At 49.5% G+C, this 19,876-nt stretch overlaps 1 protein-coding gene and 1 long non-coding RNA gene across 4 annotated transcripts in view; one reads left to right on the top strand and one right to left on the bottom strand.

Moving 5' to 3' along the window:
* Positions 1–994: 994 nt before the first annotated feature.
* Positions 995–4,042, bottom strand: FFAR2 (free fatty acid receptor 2). 3 transcript variants are annotated; one of them, XM_024733940.1, is made up of 2 exons: positions 2,977–3,202; positions 995–2,836 (listed from the first exon to the last, which is right to left on the bottom strand). In XM_024733940.1, exon 2 carries the CDS (start codon positions 2,827–2,829, stop codon positions 1,840–1,842), a length of 990 nt encoding a protein of 329 aa, XP_024589708.1. In that variant the 5' UTR covers positions 2,830–2,836; positions 2,977–3,202; the 3' UTR covers positions 995–1,839. The 3 variants fall into 3 exon arrangements, with proteins under 3 accessions (XP_024589708.1, XP_024589707.1, XP_024589706.1); XM_024733939.1 differs by having other exon boundaries at positions 2,980–3,202; XM_024733938.1 differs by lacking the exon at positions 2,977–3,202 and adding an exon at positions 3,906–4,042 and having other exon boundaries at positions 996–2,836.
* The window catches only part of LOC112392328 (uncharacterized), a 52,310-nt gene continuing 35,807 nt past the window's right edge, over positions 3,374–19,876 (top strand). The window contains exon 1 of the long non-coding RNA XR_003001666.1: positions 3,374–3,632. This is a non-coding gene — a long non-coding RNA (uncharacterized LOC112392328). The remainder of the gene's footprint in view (positions 3,633–19,876) is intronic.

Raw genomic sequence — 19,876 nt, 5'->3', positions numbered from 1 at the left:
TGTATAGTTTCTCGGCAGTTTTATCTATGCAGTCTCATTTGACTCCTCGGAATAACCCTGAGAGGCACATGGTAACCTCACTGTGTTGCTTTGGAAACTGTGGCTTGGAGGTTGCGACTTGCTCGAGGTCATCCCACTGGTAAGCGGAATCAACACTGAAATCAGAGCTCTTATGACACCAGTCTGGTGTTGTGTTGAGGAAGAAACACAGAAAATGAGCTCCCAGTCCAGTGGGAGTAATAAGGAAAGTCTTTCCGAAGAAAGTGAATGTCGAGTAGGGTTTCATAAGAGGGGAAAAGGCAAACAATCTGAAGATGAGGCAGTACGGGGTTGAGGTGAGGGGGACTTAGATGCAGGAAAAGGTCTCTGAAGGGTAATTTCTTGGGCCCCTGAGCTAGGCCAGTGGTTCCTGACCTGAGCTGCCCTTCATAATCACCTGGGAAGCTTTTTAAATCTCACCTGCTGCAGCCCCACCCCCAGAGATTCCAAGTCAGTAGATCTGAGGTGGCTCTTTGTATTATTTTTATACCTCTACGTGTTATTCCGATGTATAGCCTCTGTTGCAAACTATTAGGTGTTGGAGAGCACAGCCTAGGGGTTCTTCTTGCGGAGAACTGTTAGGCAGGTAGAATTGGGAAGGGAGAGAGGATACAGAGCAGGCAACGGGCTGATATGAGTTCCTGAGAGGAAAATTTCTGATGAAAGGAAAACCCTGCAGGTTTCTAAGCTGGAGGATAACATGTTTTAAGCCTCTGTGATACACCAATAACTTTGAGCTGGGACTCGCCTCGATCCTCTTTCTGAGTCCAATCTCTCTATTCATCGATCTAAACAGGAATCCATCCCTCCACTCTTACTGCACCTTTAACATATTTCTGTGGTTTCACCATCCTCCCCCTTCACTGCTGAGTCTAGCTCTCCATCCTATTTTTGCTCTCCTTGTGCTTGCAGAAATATTACAAAAATTGTGGGCGCTCTCTTCAGAGTTTTATAGACTTTATTTTAATTCTTTTTTTTTTTTTGCCATGCCACGCATCATGCGAGATCTTAGTTCCCCAGCCAGGGATGGAACCCATGCCCCCTGCAGTGGAAGCACAGAGTCTTAACCACTGGACTGCCAGGGAAATCCCTAATCTTTATTTTCAATCGGCCAGACCAGGTTTTTTCCCGTGCTCATCAGTGTTGAGCTCTAACTGATGGTTGCCAAGCTGGGTTCTGACCTGCGCCATGGAGGGAGAAGACATGAAGGTGGCTCCCAGTTTATTGGGGGAGACAGGTACACACATGGAGACGACTGGATCATTCTTAAAGAGCAGCAGGCCAGATGGATATTGCCCACACCTAGGTCATTATAGCTCTAAGCCCCAGTCCTCCCTCCTAATCCCCTTGGTTCAGAACCTTCCTGCATCTTCTTTGACCTCATTTAGAATTTCTCTCCCATCTCTTTCCCAGTGGCTTCATTCTAGCACCAACAGCTAGACCAGTGTGTAGGTGTTGTTTCAAAGCCGGTGGCAAGGTTCTTTTAGGGCTCTCTGCTTCAGCTACCAACCACCTCACACGGACAATCGGAATTTGATTTCTCTACATTGCTTCGGAAACTCTGGTCTGTTACTGCTGCCATGCCCAACTGTTTCTTCTTTCGTCCTGGAGCTGTGCTCCTTTGGGAAGGAAAATTCAGTCAGGAAAGGATACAGAGCTGGTGAGAGAGATTTTTTACAGTCCCAGTCGTGGTTTGGGTCTGAGGATTCCTGAATCCGGGCCAGGAGCCCGTGTTCTCCCTCTCCCAGCCTGCTCACTTCATACAAAACCCAGAGTGCCTCCGAAGGCCCAGGGACATCCTTAGTCTGTGGTGTAGTCAGAACTCGGCGCTCCCTCTGTTTGACTCACACCCCTGTCCACATTCGCCACTTCTGCTGTCTCTTTGCCTCTGCGTCCCAGCAGGGAGGAGCCCCGATGCCGCAGTGCCTGCAACCCTTTCCCAAAGGCCCTGCGCACGGCTGAAGAAGAGAAATAGAAAAGCAAGGGGTCCAGACTGGCATTGAGGGAACTCAATAACACGGCTTCTGCCCGCCACTTGGGGCTCACCTTCGTGTGGAACCCCACCAGGTGGGATACGTTGTATGGCCCAAAGCACACCAGGAAATTAAGGAGGGTCACCACAGCCAGCCCCACGGCTCGGCGCCGCCTCTGGGCCCCCACGTGGGGCTGGGTGAGCATGATCCACACAAAGCGCCAGTAGCAGAAGATGGTGACCGCCATGGGGATGAGGAAGAGGACAAGGAACAGCTCCAGCCGCACGGGAATCACCACCTCCAGCTGCTCTGCCGTGAAGTTCTCGTAGCAGATTATGCTACTCTCGTTTGTGAGCCTCTGGGTTGAGTTGAGGTACTGGATGATGATCACTATGGTGCAATGACCAAAGGACAGGATCCAGGAGATCAGAGCAGCAATCACTCCATACACAGGCCGGCGGGACAGCTTGTACCGCACGGGGAAAGCCACTCCCAGGTAGCGCTCGATGCTGATGGCCGCCAGGAGCCACACGCTGCAGTAGATGCTACTGTAGAAGCCAAAACCCGTGACAGCACAGACTAGCTCGGGCAGGGGCCAGATGAAGTCAGACGCGGCATCCACCATCTTGAAAGGCAGCAGCAGAAGCAGCAGGAGGTCCGCCAGCGTCAGGCTGAGCAGAAGGATGTGGATGGGCGCGGGGTGCGGCTGGCGGACGCGCCCCACAAAGGCCCGCAGCGCCAGGAGGTTGGCAGGGAGACCCGTGAGGAAGATGATGATGTAGGCTGTGAGGATCAAGGAGTTTTCCAAGGTGGGCATGACTGTTCTGGAAGAGGATGAAAAAGGGCAGTGTCAGGAGGACCACCTCACAGCCTGCAGACCCTGGTGGGGCTCAGTCTGTGGACATCCTCCCAGGCACTCTCCCTTTCCCAGGCCAGGGCTTTCTGCTCCCACCACTGCACACACCACCTGCCAGAACCGCTCAGAGCAATTGTTGACTTTGCCTGGGGCCGGATATTAAGCGGTAGCAATTATGTTTGCCATCGTGTGTCTCTGGGGGAGGCCAACCCTTGGCTTCCCAAGGGAATTCCCCCTCCGGTTTTCCTAGCCTTTCTCCTTCTCTTGTCACAGATACAGGAAGTTAGTATTAATCAGTTTCCAGCTTTCCTTAAGGCCTTTCCTCAGCCAGAGACCTGCAGAGAGAAAAGGCAAACCTCACTACAGCAAGGAGGGAGCTGGACAATGTCTCTCAGGAGAGCTCGGGCTGTGAAAACCCAGGCCCCGCGACCCAGTGCTCCTTCCTCCTCAGGACCCTGCCTCACGCCCAGGAAGCAGGTGCCCAGCCCCCAATCCATCTCCCTACCTCTTTTCCTTCTCCTTTTTGCAGAACACAAATTCTCCTCCACCTTTCCCTCCCCTGTCCAATTCTGGGACTATACTGAAAAGGACTATACTGAAAAGGGGAGGTAGGGAGGGGCCTCGGGGAGGAAGGGTGAGCCAGCGCTGTCCTCTGGGGCTTGCCCCTCCAACGACTTTAGAGGATATTCAGAAAAGCACATGGGCAGTAACTGGCTCCGGAGCTGGGTGTTTCGACCATAAACAGAGGAACTCTTCTTAATGAGGTAACGGTTTCTGTTTGGTTTGTAGCGCTCACTACCCACACACAGTCTGGGCCCTCCGTCCTCTCTCCCGTCTTAGGGCCTGGCCCGCGATTCCTTGCCCCCCACCCCCCCACCGGCTCCCATTTCTGGATGTGATCCTTGCATTCAGTTTCCGACAGATTTCATCCAGCGCCAGCCCCACCCCTGTCCCCCAGCCCCAACCCGTTTCCCTCCAGTTCCGATCCCGGCATCGCTTCCCAGAGCGCAAGTACTAAGCCAGCTGCCTTGTCTTGCCTTTGTTTCCGGATAGAGGGCTTCTTGGGATTAGTCCTGAAGGAAATCTGAAAGCTTGTGGAAAAGAGGAACAGAGCTTTAGCCGCTGTGACCGCCTATTTCACACAGGAAAAAATTGTAAGGAACCTGGCTGGTAGAAAGCTTTTATACCAGCACTAGTCATGTGACCAGAGAGGAGAAGATCAGTAATTGAGCGCTGTCTCCTCTCGAACCCAGTGAAAAGGGTGCCAGCATCTTTGTTCTCCCCCCGCCCCACCCCACCAAGAGATCCCCACTCTGATTTCCAAACTCAGATTTTCTGTCCTTAGTTTCTGAATTTTTTTTTCAATCCCAAACATTTTTTTCCCCCATTTCCCAAGTCAGATTATCTCATCTTCTTCTCTTTTCTAGGTGATTTCTTCTGTAATTCTACTCAATCTCAGAAAAGAGGTTTTATGCTTCCTTTTATTCTTCAATTTTCCTCTTTCTGTATAGTTTCCTGCCCTCTGCCCCCAACAGATGTCTTTTGCCCTCCCGGTCGAAACAGATTGCTTTCTCCTAGCCTATGTCTTGTTGGGGTGGAAATAGCGTGGGATTCAGAGTCATGCAGACGTGGGCTCAAATACAAATCCCTCCCTTGTGACCTTGAGGCAGATCAATTTTCTGAACTTTAGTTTCTTTCTCAGTCAAGGGAGGATGGGAATACTTACATCCCAAGACTTCTGTGAGGAGTCCCTGAGATAGCGTATATAAAGCATCCAAGCCAGCGCTCCACACGTAATGGATGCGCATAAGTAGAAGTGGTCCCTCCACCCAAGCCTGCTGGACAGCTTCGTAGAGAGCGAGCCACCTGGTAGAAGAGGCTTAGGGCACGGGAATGCCATCTAACTTCGGAAAGCGGCAGGGATTCGGGAGAGCTGGACCCAACCTCCTAGCCACCCTTGTTCTTTTCTTGCTATTTCTCCCTCTCTGACTTTTGAAACACACACCTGAGGAAACAAAGATACATTCTAGTGGAGGGAGATAAGGAAAAACAAGCAAATAGGAACAGAGGAGTGATTGCACAGTGACAGACGTTAGGAAGGAAATGAAGCAGAGTGATGACCGGGAGAGCGGCCGTGGTGTGCCGGGGGTCAGAGAGGTGCAGCTGAGCTGAACTGACATCTGAGAGGTTGAGCTGAATTTGGTGAAGGGACTGTGTCAGGTCCCGGAAGAAGAGTGGTCTGGGTGGAGGAAGCAGCGAGCACCTTTGCACCTGGGGGGAACAGAAATGCCAGCGTGATTGGAGCGTGGTGGGCCAGGGCGAGACCACGCAGGGCCTTCCTGATGACAGAAAGGAGCTGGGGTTCCATTCATAAGCTGCGTGAAGTCACTTACGGGCCGTAAGAGGAGAGGGACGGTTGAGAGTTGAGAAGCTCACGCCAGCTCTGTGTGAAGCATGGTCTTCAGCGGAATGAAGTTGGAAGCAGAGCGATCAAATAGACGTTCACTGCAGTCATCTAGGGACGGTTGATGACGGCATGGATTCAGGAGAATGTAGCAGTGGAAATAGAGAGGATCCGTTGCGATTTGGGGCACATAACTTTAAATAAATAACAGTAAGTGAAGAACTTCAGAATGCCAGAGAGAATGGAACTCTCCTGGGGAATTAGAGGGAAGATGATTCTAGACCAGTACATCCAAATGGACTTTAAATTTTGTTGCTCCCTTATGCCAGTGCAGTTCAGCCTACTTGCATGTGCGTATTACGCTTTTTGAGCCCCTGGAGTGGCCTTATGATAGTATGAAGGTGACGGTTTATGCCCTTCCCCACTTGCATTCTCTTGTTTTAGCCACCACTTGTCCAGGCTTTCTCTGTCATCCCAATAGTGGTGTCCTCCACCTCTGCAGCCATCTCCAGTGCAGGTGCAGCACTGAAGAAGAGAAATAAGGAACAGGTCAGTACTAGCATCTAAGGAGTACCCTTCAGACCCTGTCTCTGTTGGCCTCTGTAGTGGGCATCACGGGTTTTTGCCATGCGCTGCTGGTAACCATACCCCAACCTTCCTCTGCAGAGACCCCTCCCTCCTTCACTCTCTGTCCACCTGCTTACCGTTATCAGACTGGACTCTTGGCCAATAATATTATACCAGCTGTGGTGGTGGAATAATGGTCCCTCCAAGAGATAACCACATCCTAATCCCTGGAACCTGTGAATGTTACATTACATGGCAAAAAATTTTAAAAAAAGGATTTTACAGGTGTGATTAAGAGAATTATGATAGGGCTTCCCTGGTGGCACAGTGGTTGAGAGTCCGCCTGCCGATGCAGGGGACACGGGTTCGTGCCCCGGTCCGGGAAGATCCCACATGCCGCGGAGCGGCTGGGCCCGTGAGCCACGGCCGCTGAGCCTGCGCGTCCGGAGCCTGTGCTCCGCAACGGGAGAGGCCACAACAGTGAGAGGCCCGCGTACCCGCAAAAAGCAAACAAACAAAAAAGAGTATTATGATAGAGAGATTATCCTAGATTACCTGGGTGGGTCTTAAACATCACAAATGTTCTTATAAGAAGGAGGCACAAGGAGATTTCAGACAGAAGAGGAGAAGGCAGTGTGATCACAGAGGTAGAGATTGGAGCAATGTGGCCATAAGCGAAGGAATGTCAGCAGCCCCCAGGAGCTGGAGGGGGCAGAGAATGTGTTTTCGTCAGCCCAGTGATACTCGTTTTGGGCTTTTAGCCTCCAGAACTGTGAGAGAATGCATTTCTGTTAAGCCACCCAGTTGGTGACAATCTGTTACAGCAGACATAGGAAACCAGCCAACATTTATTGCCCATTCAAATGATACTAGGTACCAGGCACTGCACTAAGAGTTTTGCAAAGACGAACTCATTTAATCTTTCAATGCTTCTGTGAGGTTGGCATACTCATCCCCATTTTACAGATGAGAAAACGGAGATATAAAGACGTTAAGTAATTTGCCTGAAGTCACACAGCTGGTAAATAGAAGAGCTGAATTCTAAACTTGGGACCCAGGCAGTCTGGCCCTGGGGTCCACAGTGGTCACCACTGCGCTGTACTCCGCACTGCGCTGGGAGGGTCCAGGTTAGAACCAATTTCCCTGGCATCCCCCAGGAGTCCTGGAAATCCCACACAGGAGGACACAAGGGCGCAGGCAAGGGTGTAAGGTCATGTCGTCTGCGTCCCACAAGGAATGTCTGCACGGTCTCCAGCCTTCCTGCCGGTGGCCCTCGCTCTTTCCCTGAAACCATGAAGGAATGACCTTCATCCCCAGTTTCCTAGGATCCACCGGCATCTCTCAGCCTTTCAGATGTTCTCGTTCCTGCTGTAACCTCAGATCCCAGATGCTGTGATCTTACATTGGTCCCTCCCTGTCTCTAAATATTTTGGATACACAGGGAATAGAGGGGAGGCACAGTTTACTGTTGCTCTCTACTAAATTTGCTGTGTCATTTAGCATTTATGAGCAAGAATGTTTATAAGGTCTTGGATATAAATTGTGAAATAGAAATAAGAACTTGGGAGAAGGCTGTTCCTTTATTCCTGGCATCTTGAAGAGGTTGTTTGACCTTTTCTTTCCTGCCTGATCCCTCTTCTCCACTGCTGTCCCTGCAGAGCTGACCTTCAGAGCAAGAATTGGATTAAAAAGTCCCCCACTTCCCATCCCCTTGGCTACCCACAGCTTCCAGCCCAGACCACTGGGTAGCTTTCATGGGCTCACGCTACCCTTGGAAAAGAGCAGAAGGCCTCTGGCTGTCACCTTGGATTGCCTTTCAGTGTTGACCCTGAGTCAAAAAGGAGAGGCAGGAGAGTCTTTGGAAGTAGAAGTGGGACAGATCCTCTTAGTAAAGCTAGAAGTGCTTGCAGTCAGGTGCTGGCTGATCCTGCAAAAGCTGTGCCAACTCAGGGCAAAACTGAATGCTCTGTGTTCCTCTTCTCAGCCCAACCTTCCCTCTGCTTTCTTCCCTTAACCTGCTTCTGTCACATATGCAAGTCATCTTCCCCTAGTAGTTGTGGCATCACTGGAGTTTACCAGGGTAACTGCAGTTTGCAGAATCTTAGGAAACTTAAGTTATAATGCTGATTCTCAGGAAGGGTGGGGAGAGTAGCAGGAACCCTTGGGGGCAGGCAGGGGAAATGATAGGACGTGTGGCATTTCCCAGGAGAGGGGAAAGTCCTGGTTTTCTTAATGCAGTCTATAGAAAGTACAGTTTGTGTTGATCAAAAGTGGGAGTTGGTTGAAAATAGATTGCGAAACAGTGAAGTAGTTAATATAATACTTTACTACTGGCTCTCAGAAAAGTTTAGATGAACCAAGATCCTCTGCCAGCTCCTTCCATCGTTAGAAGAATTCAGGTCCCATAGTGAGCAGTTAATACTCATCAAGAGAAGGTAGGATAGGACCATGCAAACGAAGTCTTCTTAGTTTAGCAGGTGTCTTCAGGGTCCTCCTTTTTTTTTTTTTTGCCTTGGGCCCTTGTGATACCACGGCCCGAAGCCACAGTGAATTAGCACCTGAGAGTCCCCTTCTGTCTCAAGAAGTCTTTGCCACCGTGAATAAAGCTAAAAAGCTTGTATCTTAGTTGGGGACTGTCAGATGTGCCCAGAATGCCAAATAACAGAGACTTAAACACATAGAGCTTTCTTTTTCTCATGTCACACGAAGGAAATAGGGAATCCAAGGCTGGTGTAGCTGCTCAGGAGCAGCCCTCAAAAACACACGCTCCTTCTAGCTTTTCTGTTCCGCCATCCCTAGATTTTGGCTTTCTGCTTCATGATCTTAAGAAGCGTCTATATTCTGAGCAGGAAAACAAGGCGGGGGACGGGACAGAGAGCAAAAGACACATGAGAGCCAGATCTATCCCTTTTAAAACTTTTTTTTTAAATAGAGTTTATTTTGTACAGTAGTTTTAGGTTCACAGCAAAATCGAGCAGAAGGTACAGAGATAAACCCCACACCCCACACACGCATAGTTCCCCCCATTGTCGACATTCCCCACCAGAGCGGCACATATGTTACAGTCAATGAACCCGCACACCATTATCACCCAATCTACCCTTTTTTGAATCAGGAAAATTATAGCTTTTCTAGAAGCCCTACCCAGCCAATTTCTGCCTAGTTCTCATTGGCTAACACTGTATCTCATGACAACTCTTGGCTACAAGGGCATCTGGGGAGATGATTATTAACTGAGCACTTTCCCAATCTGACAAAATTGGGTTAGGAAGAAGGAGCGAGTACCAAAATTCTATAAATCTGGAATAGCAAATATGGAGAGGAAGAATACTTCTAAGACTATAATATCTATCATGGCCATAAAAAGGTGTGGAATTTTAGGGAGGGTTTTTAGGAATTGTTTTGATTGAAGGGTAACATATACACAATAAAGAGCACCAATCTTGGGGGTAAGCTGATGACTTTTAACATATATATACATTTGTGTGACCACTTGACTGGATGAAGATAGAGACCATTTTCAGCACCTTTATAAGTCCTCTCATGCCCACCTCAGTTAGCAACCCTCCCACCCCCGAGATACCCACTATTCCAGCTTCTACCACTTAGAGACGGATATTAACCGTCATAAATGTTGGAAGGAAAACAGATGATGGATGGAGAAGAACAAAAGGGAAGAATAAGGCCAAATAAATGGCTGCTTTTGTGATATTGCTGCTCTCCTTTGCCTCCTAAATTATTCTAATTCCATTTTGAAAATGGAATTTTAAATGCCATCAGAAAAAGTCATCAAAAACTGAAGACCGAAATTTTAGTTCTCTGTAGAGTTGATACATGCTGACACTTCAATCAGTTAGGACTGGGTTCTACTGCACACAATGTAACAACCCTAGGTAATTAATAGTGGTGTAAATAAGACAGAATTATATTTCTCTGTCACATAAAAGCAGCCTGAAGGTACGTAGTCGATTGTGCTTGGCAGCCCCAGGAATACTTCGGAGCTCTCTAGGCCTCTGCTCTTCCAGCCCTAGGTGGCCTTGGTCCTCGTGGTCAAATGTGCAACCTGGAACTCCAGCCATCACATCTACGTTCCTGGCAACAGAATTGAGGAAGGGAAGAAGTGTTCACTCCTTCTCAATTTAACAGACTTCTTAGAAGTTCCACACAACACTTCTGCTAATAACTCACTGACAGGAACTTAGGTCACAGGACCACACCTACCTGTAAAGAGGTCTGGGAAAGTGGTCTTTTAGCTGGATGCAATGTGCTGTTAAAAATCGGACTTTTTAATAAGCGGAAGAACGGGTTGTCTCTTCCAAATTGCACTTCTGCAACTTTTGCAGGTGAGCCTCCTCTTCCCGCAATTCTGCCACCTTTGCATTGCATCCCAGGGGGCCTGTTGTGTGCCCAAGGAAGAACCCATCTCAACCTATACCATCAGATCTGGCCTTCTCAGGGAAAACAACCTCAGCGGATGGGAAAGAATGTCCTACACAGAGCATTGCAACCAGCCACACTATTGTCAGGTTCTACGGCCCCTGGAGTCCCTCCTAGGATTGGATGAATATAATTCAAACCATGTTCTGATAGCAGCAGTCAGTTTTGTCTTAGGGACACAAGGTTAGATGTAAATAGTCTGTTAGCACACCAGCCAGCTGTCACTGGGCCAAATTTAGATTACTTTTATTTGTATATTTTTTGACACAGGTGTCATCTGTTTCTCGGTCAAATAACCTAAGCACAGCACTGTAGGATAGGAGCCAGGAGCATGGCCACTGAAGCAGCAGCCATCCCACATGGTTGGTGGAGGGACACGTAGTGTTCTTTGGCGGTTTAGGATTACAGCCTGTGCAGACGGAGTGTCTCTTGTCCTGAGGTCCCAGCCGGGATCTCAAGGCTGGCCCTGCCGGCTGAGAGTGTTTTAGCCGCTGCGTGCGCCTGCAGCATGTAGCTGAAGACTGGGGTCAGCCCTGCTTGAACCACAGAGAGTGAGAGTGGGAAAAGGCAAGTTCCCAAAGGAAGGAGTTCTATGTCAGGACGTGCTACGCTCAGGTCCTGTGCAACCCCCAGTCTGCACCGTGATGTCCCCCCTTCTCGCTCTCTCTAGAATGTGTAAGGGAATACTCATAACTGGCAATGACATCGTAACAGCTCACCTTGTGTCTGCTCATTTCTTTGTTTACTTAGACTCACAAACCCTGGTCCTTTCAATTATACCATTTCTTTGTTTACTTAACAGCTCACCTTGTGTCTTTGTTTACGTAACAGTTCACCTTGTGTCTGCTCATTTCTTTGTTTACTTAGACTCACAAACCCTGGTCCTTTCAATTATACCAGGAAACTTGTGTTTCTTGCCGCTGGTTGCCACATACCAGTGTGTCTCAACATATCTTTTGAGAAATGATGAGTTAAAGGACCAGATAAGGAGAAAGTCATACCGGCCTGGCTGGGGACGGACCCCTCTGCCTGGGGCTCCAGTGTGGCCTGGCAGGTTGTTGCTCAGAGTGGCACCTTCCACTTACAGAAGTCTCAGTGTTTATCTGGTGTGTGCTCTGCACCCCACTTCCCCGAACACCGACAGCGATCGGGGTGCTTCCCAAAGTGCTCCCGGGGCAAGCCGCCAGGCTTCTGGGAGGGGGTGTAGGTGTGTAAGCACCTTGCTGGCTGTTCTCTTCTAGGGCCACAGAGTTTTCCCATCCGCAGGAGTCACCGGTCAGAGAGGAAGAGCACTTGGTGAGCTCTTCCGCAGCTGGCACTCGGCCTCCCCTCAAGTCTCTGCCCCTGTGAACTGATCTCTCAGAATCCAAGTTCTGACTGTGCTCCCAGGCCTCTCTTTACATCCACAATTCACATAGCCCAGATTTTCTTCCTAGGGTTCTTTCAGGTCATTTCTGTTTACTGTGTCTGACCCCTTCCTTCTGTTCTTTCTTCACCTCCCTTCCTCTCCACCCCAACCCAGAGCTACGTTGAATTCACCAAGTTCCTGTTCCTTTCCCAGCATGATCCAGTCAAAGCAGGTTAATCTCTCCAGTTTTGCATCACACGGCATTCTTTGGCCAGCAGAGTAGATTTCCTAGAAGCTGGGGTGCTGGCTTTCAAGTCCAGGGGCTCCAGCCAGCCCAGAAAGGCGTTCTGAGTCGAGGCAGGTCCACTAAGCCCACTGCTGTCTGGAGAATGAGACTCTGCACTTGCTCTCACGCCTCCTCTCTTTCCCAGGTTCTATGCCTGGTTTCTGTGGCACCTCCTCCCTTCTCTCCAGTATCCTCTTCCTGAGCGTCATGCGCCCCGGACAGCTGTAGCCTCCCCAGATGCTCCCACAAGTCTTTTGGATCAGGAAACTGAGGGCAAGGTGACAACCAGATCATGCGTTTCACCTCTCCGTGAATGAAAGGGGCCGGAGCACCAAACAAGACAGACATCGTTCTTGCCTTCATGGAATTTATATTCCAGCTGGTGGGGATAGGGGGAGAACACAACAGTATCTACATGAATATAGAGGATATATATATATATATTGTGTGGCACATTCTATGAAGGAAATAAAATCGGATGGTACAATAGAGTTACGGTGTGCGTGCGGCGGGCCAGAGTGCTTCAACTGAATGGTGGGGAAGTGTTCCCTGAAGGGGTGGCACTTGAGCAGAGACTTGAAGGAACCCTGCTGGGGCTATGGAAGAGCTGAGGGAGGACAAGACGGTTTGTGCAAAGACCCTGAGGCAACACAGAGCTCAGTGTGTTGGAGGAACTGAAAGGAGGCCAGTGTGGTTGGGGCAGAAGGCCCCTGAGGGAGACTGATGGGAAACGAGGTCGGAGACGCGACAGCGGGGAGGGAAGGCTCATCACGTAGCGCAAGGGGAGGATTCGGGTTTCATCCCCAAAGTTATAGGAACCCGTGGAAGGGCTTTCCGCAGAGAAATGAAATGATCTGATGTGTGGTTTTTGAAGGCCCCTCTGGTTACCTATTGGAGTACAAGAGTGTCTTGCTCTGCTGTCTGTCAGGGCTTTGATTGCCCCCAGGCACTGGGGAGGCCTGACGATGCAGGGACCCCCACGGGGACCTGGCGTCTGTCATTCACCCCTCCAACTCTCTCTGTCTCCCCGCTTCACTGGCCTGCTGCACAGGCCCACTTTCCAGACTAGTAGGAACATAGAGGAGACACTGTTCTTTGTGTCTCTTGACTAACTTTACTTGCATCATTTTACTGTTATTATTTTCTACAGATGTTTGTGACATTCTGATTTTAAGTGAATGACACAGACTCATGGGCAAGGAAATAGCGGGAAGGAGGAGAGTGGCTTTTCTCCTTGAGTCTTTTCTTGCCACCCTTGCTGACTATGAATATTACTGAGGAATCTCATTCTGGAGCAGAAGTCAAGCCACAGGTGGTTCCCAGGATCCTTAGACCCCTGCTGTTACCTCCTTTCCACCCATGGTTGCCTGGGGATGGTCTGTTCTGCTCCTGTCCGGGTGTTAAGGCTAGATAAGCAGGGAGAGAAGGACCAAGCCGGGGCGTCGCTGGCCTCACTTCCTCCCCCTTTTACAACCCTCTAGGCTGATATGGAATGAGAAACGCTACACTGCGTGTCACACCCCAACCCTGTCCAGTGCTTTCCTGAGGTCAACAGAGACTTGTACTGAAAGCACGCCCTACTCTGGCCTGCAGAGTATTAAGAGACTTTTCTATAGGCCAGCGTTTGTTTCCCAGGCCTGGCTGACGCATCCCCTTTAGTCTCTGAGGAACAGAGGGTGGTAGGGGTATTTGGGGAGAGAGGGTATGGCATGCGATGGAGTAACCACTTGGAAAAAGCATATTTGATATAATTTTATATTTCAAAACCAAAAACAGTTGTTTTATGATGTGGACCAGTGAAAGTCAGCTTCTGCTTTATTTTTACTAAAGGTCAAGGGGTACTGGGAAGGCAAGATGGCATCTCAAGCCCAAGTCAATGGAGGGAGCTGTATCCGGGGCTAATTTAGGCAAAGCTCCAAGCTCCTCTCCAGATTCTATCCCAGCTCAGCACCCCCTTCATTGCCATCACCACACATAACCCATAGGGAGATGTATGCAGGAGTGAAACACTCAAGTTTTAGAGTCATCAAGTTATATTCAAATCTCGGTTCCCATCCCATTTCTGGCCATGTGTTCTTTGGCAAGTTACCTAACCTATAGTTAACCCACTAAACCCCTAGTTTCCGGAGTTGAGAGCATGGACTCTGGGGCCAGCTGTGTGGCTTGGAGTCCTGGTTCTGCTACTTGTCAGCTGTGTAACCTTGGGCAGGGTGACTCATCTCCAGGCCTCCCTCAGTTTCCTCATTTGTGGAATGGGAATAATAGCACACCTACCTTGTAGGGTTGCTGTGAGGATTGAAGTGCATGTGTATATGTATGCGTGCACGTATGTGTGCCCAGCCGCTCCGCGGCATGTGGGATCTTCCCAGACCGGGGCACGAACCCGTGTCCCCTGCATCGGCAGGCGGACTCCCAACCACTGCACCACCAGGGAAGCCCTACACGTGTACATTTATGTATAAATGTGTGTATGTAAGTGGGTGCCTGGGGCATAGCAGGCACGTATAGTACTGGCTGTTACTATTATTATTTTATCTTTGTTTAGCATAAGACTAAATTGTATGTGAGAAAAACAAGTCGATTTTTTAAAACTCCATAAGTAAATCATATTGCAGGTGGTATGGGGACACAGAAGTTGTGATCCTGCTGTTTGATAACTGAAGTGAAAGGCGAGGCTGGACCACAGCGTTCTATCCTCTCCTTCACATCTCACTGCTTCCCGCTGACCTCTTGATCTTTTCCTGCTACTTCTTTTCTTTATTGGATTTTTCTATGGTGTAGCTTATGGAAGACCAGCCTCCTTAGGTCTCTATTGAATTCTTCCAGCCCTCTCGTCCTTCCTACTCCTCCACCTGAAGAATTATTCTCATGAGGATTCCAGAGTCCCATAACCACTCTCCCCTCCAAGAGGGGAAGACACCTGTCGTATCATAGATACAGCAGTTCTCAAAGTGTGGCCTCTGGGCCGGCAGCATCAGCATCACCTGGGAACTTGCTGGAAATGGACATTCTTGACCCCTCACCCTACACCTGCTGAATCAAAAACTCTGGGGGTAGGGCCTTGCGATCTGTCTTTTAACCAGCCCTTCAGGAGCTTTTGGTGCACGCTAAGGTTTGAGAGCCACTGTCACAGAGGAAGTGTAGGTCCAGTGGCTTTGCGATGTTGTTCAAGTTCACAGTCCTGTTCCGGACACCTGGTGCTCATGTGAAGCTGTAAGTCTCAGTTGTGAACACAGGGACCAGAGGCAGAAGGGGAGGTCGAAAGGGAGCCAGCTGGCCACTTTGAATGCCTTTTAGCCTGGTGCCCTCCTGAACCTTCCAAACATAGAGCTCAGGGATGTCAGCCAGGCAGTCGGGGAGACAGGCTGGCTTCCCATGTGGGCTCTGTCTGGATCAGCTGTGAGGTCCTGGGGAGTCGCTTAACCTCTCTGGGCTTCCTTGTGGGTTGTAGCCCTGTGTGAATAGAGCAGGATTGTTTGGGGGAGTAAGTGAGGTAACATTTGCAAAAACACTTCACGAGACTGAAAATAGTCCTCTATTGTAAATTGTAACCAGACAAGTAAACTCCTTCCTGGAGTGATCCTCAACTTTTTTCCAGTGTCCACACGTGGGACAGATCATGCTCACATGCTGGACAAACTCCCAGAGCATTCCAACTGCAACTTCTCCCATTCCTCTCTTGCTCAGCAGAGAGAATGTGGACAGCTTGAGTCAAAAGTTCCAAGGAGCAGAAACGATGTCTCTCTGCCTCGCGGCCATGACCTTGTCAGTTTCCTCTGCCTCACGCTAGCCGCGTTCAGCACGGTGCAGTATTTCCATTAGCATCTCGCTAACCCTCCTCTCTTCCCCCTCCCTGGTTCCGTCCATCTCTTGGAAGCGAACCCCTTGCCTTGTCCCCAACAGCGTGGCCCTCTCCTGAGTCCTTCTACTCCATGCCATCAAAGGCCCTTTCCCAGAGCTCGAGCAGCCACCTAAGAACTTCACTTTACTCTGATTTTTTTATTGAGCGAGAGGGTGGCAGCCGCCCAAAGGAGGTCTTCAGGCTCCTGGCAAGGCGGCAGAGTTGGAGCTGCCTCTCCTCATCTGGCTCTGCTCCAGGGTCAGGCTTTTACCAAGATGGCCGTGCCATTGGCAGACAGTCAAGAGTTGATTACTTCTCTGTCTTTCCTCAGAAAGCCCTGTCTTGACGACTCCATCTAAAGGAGTCCTCTCCTCCTTATTACAATACTCCGTTGTGTTTTCTTCATCGTGTTTTACCAAGATCTGAAATCCTTTTGTTTGTCAACACTTCTTGGTGACTGAGAAGCGCTACTCAGGTCACAGGCTTGGTTTTATAATGCTCCGGAAAAAGCTCTTTCTTGTGCCTAATAATTAGAAACACACACGTAGGCATACTTTCAGGTTAAGCAAACAAGCATTTTTATTTTATTTATTTATTTATTGCGGTACGCGGGCCTCTCACTGTTGAGGCCTCTCCCGTTGCGGAGCACAGGCTCCGGACGCGCAGGCGCAGCGGCCATGGCTCACGGGCCCAGCCGCTCCGCGGCATGTGGGATCCTCCCGGACCGGGGCACGAACCCGCGTCCCCTGCATCGGCAGGCGGACTCCCAACCACTGCGCCACCAGGGAAGCCCTATTATTATTATTATTTTTATTTTTTTGGCCGCACTGCGCAGCATGCAGGATCTTAGTTCCCCAGCCAGGGATCGACCCTGAGACCCCTGCAACGGAAACGCGGAGTCTTAACCACTGGACCGCCAGGGAAGTCCCTGGAGTCTTTTATTAGTTTGGTCACATAGTGATCGTCTAAAGTGCATCTCATTCCTGGAGAGTCCAAATGCTAGACCTGAAAGGATGTACCAGTATCCTCCAACTCCAGGGCACTTCCATAACGTAAACCTCGTGCTAGCTGGTAGCTTCTCTGTCTCGTTGACCATAGTATTCCCCGCACCTTGAGCAAGGCCTGACGTGGAGCAGATACTCTGTAAATATAGCTGAATGAAGGAATGAAAGACAAATAAGGATGCGGGCTGGTGTCTCCATCTCTGGAGAAAGGAGCGGGCCTTTGTCTTCCTGACACCTTGCAGCGAGAGCCTTTTGGGAGAGCTAGCATCATGGTTTAGAGCATGTGAAACCTTTAGAACAGTGCCAAGCCCACAGGAAGTTCTCTATAACATTCCCTGTTCTCCGCGACCCAGGCAGAGGCCCCAGCAGACTCATTTCCCTTCCCAGGATCCTAACATTTAGCCCTTCAGTGTTCCTTGCAGCACACCCAGTGGATGTTGGACAAAATTCTGTACTGCTGTCTCTGAGTCCCACCCACTGGCTCCTGTCTTTTCGGGAAGCTGGTGGAATAAAAGGAACACTGGACCTGGAGGATCAACATAGATTCTGGTTCAGGTGTGAACATTTCCTGGCTGTATATCTTTGAGGAAGCTACTTAGCTTCTCTGGACCTTGGAGCCTCGCTGATGAAAAAGGCATAAGAAACCAACTTCGGTGATTATCTTATGACTCAATTGTGATTATATGTGTGGAAACACTTTTAAAACTGCAGAACAGGAACTTCCCTGGTGGCACAGCGGTTAAGAATCCGCCTGCCAATGCAGGTGACAAGGGTTCGAGCCCTGGTCTGGGAAGATCCCACATGCCGCGGAGCAACTAAGCCCGTGCGCCACAACTACTGAGCCTGAGCTCTAGAGCCTGCAAGCCACAGCTACTGAGCCCGTGTGCCACAACTACTGAAACCCAAACGCCTAGAGCCTGTGCTCTGCAACAAGAGAAACCCCCGCAACGAGAAACTCACGCACCGCAACAGAGAGTAGCCCCCGCTCGCTGCAATTAGAGAAAGCCCGCGCACAGCAACGAAGACCCAACGCAGCCAAAAATAATAAATAAATAAATTTATTTTTAAAAACCCTGCAGAACACACTTCTTCTGATTTAAGTTATTGTTGTTAACCAAGTATCTGATGTGTTAGAGCAGCGAAGGCAGTCCCCAGCATGCCCAGAACTATGTACCATTCCTTGTCCATGTGCTTTGCCTCTAACCCTTGCATGTCAAAATGCAGACGAGTTGGTGCAATTATGAGAAAGATAGCTTCAAATCTGCTCTCATTTATTTTTGAAATATCATAAAAGATATATTTCAGAAACATCCATTCTTCATTATTGGTGACAAATTATTTACCAACTGTTTGTATTAATATCTTGGTTCTAAGTGACAGAAACTTGCCCAGGCTGATTAAGAAAAAATGGGAAGTTTTGGCTATGTAATTGAAGAGTCTGAGGCAAAGCTGCTTCAGGAATGGCCCGATCCAGGTGCTTAAACGAAGCTGTTGGTCATGTGTCTCCATGTCTTAGCTCTGTTTTCTTATGCCAGCTTCATTCTCAGGCAGGCCCTTTCCAAGTAGTGGCAAAGGTGGCTCCCCAAAGTTCCAAGATTACATTTTACCAGCCTAACAACCCTGTGGAAAGAGTGTGCCTCTTTCCAAATCATTCCAGATGAATCTAGAAATGGTTGACTCTGGATGGACTGGCTTGGGCATGAACCCAAGTCTGGGTGGCAGGCCCTCCCCTGCAGCTGGTCTGGAGCCAGCCTTTTACCCCCAACCCCCCACCCCATGCCACATGGACTGAGAGTAGAGAAGGAGTGATTGACTAAAGGAAAAGTAGGGTGCTGTTACCAGAAGAAGGAGGAAAGGATGCTTGGCAGGCAAAACTCCAGGTATCCACTCACAGCTGGTCACCACAAAGGAAACAGGCTCAGCACAGAGGTAAGGACTGTTAGATCGTAGGCCAGCTGAATACCAGGGCGTTGCTGTACTCTGACGAGGCAGACCAGTTCCGCTAGGTGCCTCCCCACCTCAATTTATGTAATCCCTCCACCAGTTTATCTCAAGTCCTCACTCAGTAATCTTGACCTTTACTAGTCTGGCTTCACCCGTCCACTGGCAGTGAACTCCTCGCCTTGTTCCCCAACTGGGTGACCCTGTGGTCACTTGGGCCTCTCATCCTTTTCCTTTTCTGGGTCAGATTTTAAGGTGCTTTCTCCCAGGCACTCGCTCTGTGTTTTGGATGACTAGCCTCATCCCATTCCCGAGCAGATGGCTCTCAGAGTTCAGCCCTGAATGGACATTTACCAACTTGTGGAACAAGGTGCGGAGACGCAGGTACTTTCTGCCATCTCAGGGTCTCCCAGGAGCCAAGAACATTTACACTTGAACTTGCAATGTGTCAGGAAGGGGAAGTTCAAGAGTTGAGCTCTTTCTCAGGTCACTCAGCCCTGTTTCCCCCAAAACTCTGTTTCCACAAATCTAATTTATCTTCTCTAGATCTCAAGCCATGATTATTCTTTCACATGTGGTTCCACTTTCATAATTCAGATATCCTGTGTTACATCTTTTCCTGGGCTAACCAAACGAACTTGCGTATGAATTTGCTCATGTACTCCTGTCCCTGCCCCTGCCCTCACTCCTTGTTTGGTCTGTCTTCCCTAGTCAGAATCCAATTGAATTGGCTATTCCTCAGCCCTGTCTCACAAAACCACTCTAGAATCCCTAAACACATGAGTACCTAAGAAGAAAGTGGGGCCACGTGTTCAACTGTCCCCAGAGGGCTGGGGTCCTGACACAGCCCGTCACTGTGTGCAGGCAGGGCCTCTGATTCTGTCTCCCAGTGTCCCGTCCCCTGATTCTGCATCACCTCTGCCTTTTCCCCACCTCAGCTCTGCTTAAACCACATCGATCCAAGATGACTCCAGTGTCCTTGGAAGCCATTTGACAAAAACACATAAATGCACGACAGATTATGCTTCGTGGTTCCACAGGAACTGTGTCTTGTCTGGGCCCATGTTATATGGCCCAGAACCAACAGAGGTGACGTTCTCATCCCCACGAACCAGGAGGCTTGACACTGCCACCCCCTAGATTCCCCCCTCAGAATCCCAGCATCTTATTTTCCTTTTAC

Source organism: Neophocaena asiaeorientalis, unplaced genomic scaffold, assembly GCF_003031525.2.
Source record: "Neophocaena asiaeorientalis asiaeorientalis breed wild unplaced genomic scaffold, Neophocaena_asiaeorientalis_V1.1 scaffold280, whole genome shotgun sequence".
Taxonomy (NCBI): Eukaryota; Metazoa; Chordata; class Mammalia; order Artiodactyla; family Phocoenidae; genus Neophocaena; species Neophocaena asiaeorientalis.
The sequence above is the reverse complement of the archived record's forward strand: the minus strand, read 5'-3'. Positions and strand labels throughout refer to the sequence as shown.